The sequence below is a fragment of the Mus caroli genome, chromosome X, assembly GCF_900094665.2.
Source record: "Mus caroli chromosome X, CAROLI_EIJ_v1.1, whole genome shotgun sequence".
Lineage (NCBI taxonomy): Eukaryota > Metazoa > Chordata > Mammalia > Rodentia > Muridae > Mus > Mus caroli.
In genome coordinates this window covers 152,715,357-152,724,077 of record NC_034589.1, presented here as the reverse complement: position 1 = coordinate 152,724,077, position 8,721 = coordinate 152,715,357, and the positions used below count along the sequence as shown (strand labels likewise).

Genomic DNA, 8,721 nt, shown 5'->3' with positions numbered 1-8,721 from the left:
TGATTCTCTTTGGTCCCTCTCCTCCAATTAGGAAATGTAATTCTTGGTATTTCTGACAGAGTTCAGGTATTATACCACTAAGCAAATCAGTCCCTGAAATTGTAAGGTTGAATATTAGAAATATTAATATTTAACATTAAAAAATACTCATCAGAGTCCTTGAGAATCCACTAGTTTTAACTATCAACTATCACTAGCCACATGCGGAAAATCATTTACTAACTGCCATCGGTTCCCAAGTAGAACACTTGGAGACACAGGTTCTAACATGCACTGCTACTGACACATACCCATATCATGAACAATCCTGTTTCAACTTTGCAGCCTTTAAGCCATTCACTTGTTCATACAGCCTACGTGGAAAAGTGCTATTTAATTAACACGGCTTCTCCAAAGTGCACAGCTGATTAGAAATCTAGGTCTCATTGCAGCTCTTTTTGTAGCTTTTAAAACCACCCCACCCTCTCATTATGGCCTAGTAACTGCAGAGACATGTATACCTAAGGTCCAAGGTCTCCTGCTATAAAAACCAACAGGTCTATGATTCCACTTCCTGCAACAGGAAAGGGCTAAGCCACAGTCTAACTACTGCCTTCATTTTGTTCAGAAGGCAGTTCATACAGAGAATTTCACAATGAATACCAGTAAATAAAGGTGCCAGGGCCTTAACTGTAAGGTCATTATAGTCCATAGACCGAAGGCTATATCTTGCTTTTTTTTTTTTTTTTTTTTTAAGAAAATGGTTTTCATACATCATGCAAGTATAATCTCAGGGGACATAAAGTCAAACCCTCCTGGTTGAAGGAGTGAGTAGCTATTCAAAGCCACAGCAGTACTGACACTATTGGGGAATTTAGTTCATCAACAATTGCAAACCATACACTCAAAAGTAAACATGAAATAATCTACTGAGCTGGGTTTATTCCATTAAAAAACATACATGTGTACATTTGCATATGAACACAAACTTCAGTTTCTCCCCCCCCCCCAACCTGCCTCACCATAGGCAAACCAATTATAAGGCATGGTGGGAGAATATAGGTTCTGGATTTTCTTTTCTTTTTTATACATCACACACCTATAGCCTTCATTTTTTGTGGAAAGTGTGGATAATGACAAATCCCTAGAGCTTTGCATTCAGTCTTCTTAATCTAGCTACAAGGAACAGTTGGATGCTGGCTGTGGTTTTAGGCCATTGCCCAAGCACACTACCCAGCAAACGCTTTGGTACCTCACCACTCCTGAGTTTGTGCTCTCAGGATGACCATCCCCTGCTTCTTTCAAGTGACCACTAGGGATCCAAAGAAATATGTTTCACAAATTCTACCCGAGCTGCAGACAAAGCAAATTGCTTTATTCTTTACACTGAGATATTGAGCATACAGACAACAGCACCCAGTTCTGTGCAGATGACTTCTTTTGGAACATTTTCTGCTCTCAGCTTCTGACAAGATAAACCGTAACGAAATCATTTCTTCCAATGATTCTTTCCTTAATAAGTAACTAATCTATTGTGAGCTTCTAAAGTGGCCTATGTCTCTGGAAGCTGTTCAACATTTTTCCACTTTGTGCAGTCACTAATGGATTTTCAAAATGATTGTGTACACCAAAAATATATTCAGACATATGTTTTCTGAATGACGAAGGCTGGCCATTGGTTGGATAACCAGGAAGTGGCTTAGAGCCACTTAATACTTAGCTCCCTACATTTCCCCCTTTTCCTCCTTTAAAGGAAAACATCAAGTATCCACTCTTCATGAAAACAAAAATGAAGCAACCATCATAGCTACATTTACTGAACTCTCAGTTCATTTACAATCTACTTCAAATGCACTAGGTCATTTAATTCTGACAAAAACCTTATACAAAACTAAGGCAGTCATTGTATTATTATATATTCTAGTAATACAGCAGGTTTTCTTTCCTCACTATAAAACACAAAACCGACAAGCTTACTGGGGTAAGATTCTAAAAAGGACTCTAATACACGACACACAAAAGGACTGCCAATCACATTCACATAAACCACACAAAAACACCTCTGAATCAAATTGACTTTGCACAGCCCTCGCCATGTTCTACAAAATGTTCAGATCTGTTCTAGGATACCAATGGCTAGACTGCGGGTAGGGATACAGGGAGACCTTATCTCAAGAGCTGAACTCGTTTGTGATCTGTTACTTACTGTGTAACCTTGGGCGAATTACTTACCCTCTCTGAGACTGTTTCTCTGTCTGTTACATGCAGGTAACATCTACCCTACAGTTGTTGGGGTAAATGAGGTACCGTATCATGCACAGGCTTTAGCAACTGCAGAATACAAATGTTAAGTTGTCATTACCACTACAGAAAGTATCTGGGGGTGCCTGCACCCACAGAAGAGTGGGGAGCCCCAACTACATGGAAGGAAGAAGACTCAGAAGCCAGCCTTTTCTCCACAAAAGCTGGGCAAGGAGAACATAACTTTATCCTCTTAATCTACATCAATGGGCCTTGCACATCTGGTCCACTGAACATCTCCCAAGGGAATTACCCTATTGAGAAGGAATAGATCATTAATATAACTAGTCACACTTGAGCCATCGATGTGGCCATTCCTCCTCGTGTTCCATTTTGCAGGGCCCCTGACCTATGGAGAAGGTTCTATAGATTATCTGTTGAGTTCTTGAACTGAAAACCAGAAGGGGCCAGGCAGTGGTAGCGCACGCCTTTAATCCCAGCACTCAGGAGGCAGGGGCAGGCAGAGCTTTTTAAGTTCAAGGCCAGCCTGGTCTACAGAGTGAGTTCTAAGATAGCCAGGGCTATACAGAGAAACCCTGACTTGAGAGAGAGACAGAGACAGAGACAAACAGAGAGAGAGACAGAGACAGAGACAGAGAGACAAAGAAAGGCAGGCAAAAGAAGAAAAGGAAAGGCCATAACTTTGACGCTAGCTCTGACAGTTAAAACACATAAGATAAGGAGCATGTTTACCCTCTCTCTGTATGAGTAAATGTGCTAATCTTCAGTCACACACACATCATTCTTTCTCATTTATCTCACCAATGTAAGCAATTTACTAAAAAATAAAGTTGGGCAAAAGTTTTAAGGTTATAATAAATACATCACCAATATCCCAGCAGGGGTTTAGAATACAGAATTACATTCATATCATCTTGATTAAATATGAAGACAGGATTTCCTTCACCCCAGAAAATGTAACTGAGTTCAAGTTTTCTACCCAACTCCACTTACTTACTTACAACCTCCACCTCCACTGGCCATGCTGACTCCTGAAGAGACATACATACTGCCACATGTCCCCGCATAGCCTGTTGGCATTTCTGCACAAATTCAACCAATACCCATTTTCTTTATGACTGTGTTGAATAATTTAATTAAATAGTGCATAAGCTGACAAGTTTCTATGAAAGCTAAATAGCTTGAAAAGCCAATAAATGAACGTCAAGGAAAAAAAAAATGCCCTGTCAGATGAGAGTTGATCTAATCTGGAGTAAAACTGAAAGCAAATTAAAAATCCAGCACATTGTTTCCAACCCTTTAGCCCACTCCCACCCCTTTAAAGGAAACCCAGAGTGGCAACCATGCAATAGGACACAGGCAGAGTCAGTGAGCTAACCCTCAAGTCCTAGAGCTCTAAACCAAGCTCTACAATTCAGCATGTGCTCAAATGCTTAAAAGGCAAAGAGTTAAGGGGGATAGGTAGTGTTTGTTACTGCCCCTCACCTGCACATGATATTTCTCATTATTGGGCAGCTTTTCAACTACTATCGGAGAGACTATTTCTATGTTAATAAGCAGGTTGTTTCAAATGTGTACTAAACATAAATGCTACAGTGGAGACCATTAGGGCCACAGAAACTCAAAAGTCAGCAATGAATTACTAAATACTCCTGAAATACAGACGGACTGCGGTGGAGGGGAACCTAGGCAAAGATCTTCTTAAGAGCTGTCTCTGAACCTTCACAAGGTTCCTCTTCTGACCTAAACAAATGAAAAACGGACACAGAGCTATTAAGTAACCTGTCCTAGATCGGCGATAAGCCAGGTTTTGACTCTGGGCCACCTATTCCTTTCTTTTGTCACTTGACTGCTGATATTAGTGCCTTGCATAAGAGTAGATAAAACCAGGAAGCCATAAGATAGCCATGGGCCCAAAAAGGCCCACTGATTCTGAATATCGTGTACAGGTGCATGAAAGACAATGCATGAAAATAGTCATTAGGGCCATCTCTGAATGACACCATCACAGATGTGCTGGGTGAGCTTTGCAAACACCTGCAATAAGAAGCCATTACTTCTGCGATCGAAAAAAAAAAAAAAAAGGCCACATAGCACATTCTTACCTGCACAGCCATCTCTTATTTTTTTTTTTTTTTACAAAGATCTGATTGGAGGACATCTGGTCAATGGTTTTCTTTTGTTCGGGAACCATTACAACATCAAAGGTTGGGCAGCATTTATAGCCACTCTATCCATTTCTCTTCTTAGATGTATAAACTGATTATCTGACCTTCCCTTGCAAGAGTTACCCGTCATTTTAAAGCCACCATACAGAATGAAAAGACAAGTAATCATAACATACAAGTATTAAACAGTTTCCGACAAGAAGTGAAAAAAAAAAAACAAGCTGTCAATGCAAAGTGAGCTACTATGTCATTACCTTTTCTGTAAACAAGTCTGCTGACAACAACAACAGTTATTACACTATCATGCCTCCTAAATGGGTCTGGAGTGAAGTCAGTAGGATCTACAGCGTTAGGAATGACGGACACTATTTCAGGATTCAGTGCTGCTCTGAGTACAGTGTTCTCCTTACTAGTGTAAGAGACACAAATGATGTGGTTTGTGTCACAAAGAGACACAGTTAGAAGCTTGTTTGTAAGCACCGAGCTGACATCAGCAAATCCGAAAAGGGAATGGTCTGTGAAGACTGTCTGAAGCCCCATTGTCTTGGCGTGGAAGAGAGCATCATGGGCCATGGCAGAGAAAGAACTGTGGGAATGGATTATCGTAATTCTCTCCCGAACAAATATGTACCTGAGCAATGGCAGACTGTGAAAGAGAGTCGTGGCTGTAGATTGGTTGTACATGACTCTCAGAGGCAAATAGTAAACTTTGAGGCCATTGGTGAGGTAACGGATGCCCTTTCGATTTCCATAAGCATGGGTGACAGTTATGACCTTGTGCCCCCTCTCAATGAGGCACTGAGAGAGCTGGTAAATGTGGCTTTCCACGCCTCCCATGTTTGGGTAGAAAAAGTCTGACACCATGCATATATTATGGGTGCAGGTCCTATCGTCGGAAAGGTTTCCAGAGCTACCCGGGGAAGGCGACACTGAAGGAGGCTGGCCTTGCCCACCTCCTCTTCTACTGGCCATGCTGAGGTGGTTCAAGCATCAGTTCTCAGAGCAAGCCAGTTAAGAAATGTGTCTTCTGTCACCTGAAAGAGAAAAGCAGGACATCAGCTCAAAACTGCATCTCCTTTCATATCTCAGATCCTGTTAGAAATAGTTTTAATGTTAAGGCATATTTTTAAAGTTTTTCACTTAGAAATAAAAGCAAAGCACACTATAAACATATTCATTTGAGAACATTTACTTGCTTAGCAGGGTGATGCCATAGGACAAAAAAAAAAAAACTGATATTCTGCAATGAGCTGGGAACTGAGCTGGGAAACTTGTCCACTTTAAACGCTGTGTCACAGTACATAATGGTTTGCTACAAAACCAATTCTTTCAAATAATTAAACATCCATTTCCCTGCTTCTCTTATCACTTTTATCAGCTTATTAAGCTTTCTTACCTATTAAATCACTATATATCCAACACTACACAGACTAAGAGTTTTCTATATGTGACCATAGTCTAGTTGACAGACCTATACAAGGTATCAATTATATAGTGTAAATGCAAAGCCAAAACCTTAAAGAAGTTAGAACACAATGTGCCAGGCTATTAGCGACCATACCTTCCCACATACTTTTTAAGCCAAGTTTTAGCTTATAGCTCATGCTGACCTTGAATTCAACACTCCTGGCCTCAGTCTCCTGAGGGCTGAGATTACAGGTGTGCACCACCGCACCTAGGAATGTCCCTTGCATTGGGACTATGCAAGCGACAGGACATGGTACAAGGGACATGCAAATCTTTGACCTCAGCCTATGAAAGGTTCGATGGCTTTTACTTCTGGAGTTATCATGTAGCTACTGGGCTAGAAGGACATGGGGGAGACAATGAGAGGAAAAGAGCTTACAAGCTACATGGAGAGAGATAGGGACCCAGCCACCACTACATTCTTACCTGCGCCCAATTTCTAGCCAGACCTCTAGCTAAATGCAGCCTTCTACAGCAACCCCTGAAAAGACTCATAAAAGTACCACTAGCTAAGTCTAGCAGATTCCAGAGTCATGAAAAATAGCAAAAAGGCTGTTTTATAGCACTGCCTTTTGTTCTGGGTTGTGAGGCAGAAAAGGATACTAAAACAGGCTAGGATGTGAACCTAAGTATACTGGCACATTGTCTATTTTTACGAACAAATTTTTCCAGGAACTTGGCTTGCCCATTCACTTATATGAATGGCTACTTCTGTGGCTTTGAAAGAAATCAGATGACCCACAGAGCCTAAAATATTTACCAACTGGTTCTTCGCAGAGAATGTGCTGATTAGGGCTGCACGGCTTAGCTAGTGACCCAGTACATCCCATAAGGCTCTGCTGGTATTATCTCTGTAGTTTCCTTTAAAATGTACCTGGAAGTAGAACTTTCTTTTTAAGAACACCCTCTTCAAGTGTTCCCTAGAGCTCATGCTGCAGACAATCTGGTTTCTCCTTCCTTATTCAAGGATAGTTATACTCAAACTGCTCCCTTCTCTTTTCAGAACCCTTCTTTTAATTATGGAAGCCTTTCCCCTGAGTGCCCTTTCAGTGTAGACCCTGAAAGGAAACGGAACAGGACACGGGCTTTACATGTGGGCTCTTTCCTACATCTAAAGCTAGAAAAAGTTCCCTTTAGGAGTTCCCTAAAGTGATGCTCATATGAAGTGCTCATTCAATACTCTGTTCTATAGATGCTTAGACTTTTAATGCCACAGCTTTGGAGATCTGGCAAAAATCCGCCTCAGTTGAGATCTATAAGTCTACAAAGAACTCAATGGAGAATTACTATCCTAACTCTCTGAGTTTCAGCTCTCACCTGCAACTACATGTGTCCATTTTCTCCCACAAATTCACCTACATTTAAAATCGTCTCAGAAATTCAGAGGGAGGAGGCAGGAAAGAAAGGAGCACGTGCTTGGGAGACAGAGAATTGAGGGTTCTAGGGCAGGTAAGACTCGACTACATGGGGGCACCCGGACACATAAACTGGAAAAAAAAGAGAAGGGAAGACCAAATTTACAACCAGTAACTAAACAAATAATGGAAGCAAGAAAATATGAAGTTTGCAAAAGGGGAAAGGAACGCCTCAAGTGGCTAATGCTGTGCTACTGTCATGTGTCATCTAAACCTGGTCCTTTAGTCCTATTCCGTTTTAAGAAGTGAATGATAAGGAGAACAAAAATAATGAACCAAATGAAAGTATGTGAAAATACTCACTGAATCTTGGCTGTAAAAGCTGGTCAATTCTCTCTCGAGCCATACATGCTATGCGATCTGTACAACTTCCCTACCCAAGCCATGTAAATGACAAAGTCAAGAAGTCCTCAAAATTCTCAATCGTGCCCAGTGAACTCCCTTATTAGTAGAAGCTCCTGAGGATCCTTAGAGGGGGCTCGGACTGGGCTGAGAAATCAAGAGAAGTATACTTTAATCCAGTCCCAAGGCAGTGCACCCGCATGACTCCCGGAGAGGCAGCTCGGATGTACTAGAGCCAAAGAGGATCAGCCCGGGTCCATCAGCCAGCACCCCAGGATGAGGCAAGATCCGGCCAGATCCAAAGGGACTCGGGAAAACCTCCTAAGATTCCAGTCACTCTCTGTACTAAACTCAGTCTAGGAACCAGCTCCAACCCTCAAGGCACCCTCAGCCCCATTTGATTACGGAGACCCACGGACCCGACTTCCGGGCCTCAGATAGAGTAGGCTTCACCTCCTCCACAGCCTGCCACGGTCCTGTGAGAACGGCACAACCCCATCCAGAGAGACCGAGAACGTTAGAAAGGACAGCCAAGACGCGTACTTACCCTCGAGTCCCATGGCCGCCACTGTCCGGACCTCCCGCGGCAGTTAACAGAATCCCGCCCCGCTGCTCCAAAGCACCAATCAGAAGCGTCCGCGATCTGAGCGCCGCGCCCCCATGATAGCCAATCGCACAGGGGTTCTGAATTACGTAGAAGAGAGACGCCCAGTCGTGCCCAAGTCTCTAGCGCGGGATTGTAGCGTCAGCGAGCACAGGAGCACGTCTCCTAAGAGCTGCGGAAGGTCCCGGGCGTAAGTGCCCTGGTTGCTTAGTTACTGCGTCTCTTTTCAGGAAGCCCGGTCTCTCCCCGCCTCCTTCCGGTTAGAGAGACCAGGCGGGGCGGGGGAGGGGGAGGAGCGGGAATGCGGGGAGGGCGGGGATAAGAGGAAGGGCAGGGTAGGGGGCGGGGAAATCAAGGCCAGGGCGTTTCTAGTCAGTATGGTACCCGGGCCAAACCAACCAAGTCGATTCTTGTTATTCTGGCAGGGTTGCTAAATGCAATGCATAAAAGTACACAAAGAAAAAAATCACAGCAAGTCAAAACT

At 42.9% G+C, this 8,721-nt stretch overlaps 1 protein-coding gene across 1 annotated transcript in view; it reads right to left on the bottom strand.

Annotated features, from left to right (window-relative positions):
• Piga (phosphatidylinositol glycan anchor biosynthesis class A) overlaps nt 1–8,238 on the bottom strand; it is a 14,223-nt gene extending 5,985 nt beyond the window's left edge. Inside the window, exons 1-3 of the mRNA XM_021152773.2 lie at nt 8,181–8,238; nt 4,664–5,443; nt 5–93 (exon numbers count right to left, since the gene is read on the bottom strand). Of these exons, the coding sequence (XP_021008432.1) occupies nt 5–93; nt 4,664–5,381 (807 nt within the window). The 5' untranslated portion in view covers nt 5,382–5,443; nt 8,181–8,238. The remainder of the gene's footprint in view (nt 1–4; nt 94–4,663; nt 5,444–8,180) is intronic.
• Between the last annotated feature and the right edge of the window lie 483 nt (nt 8,239–8,721).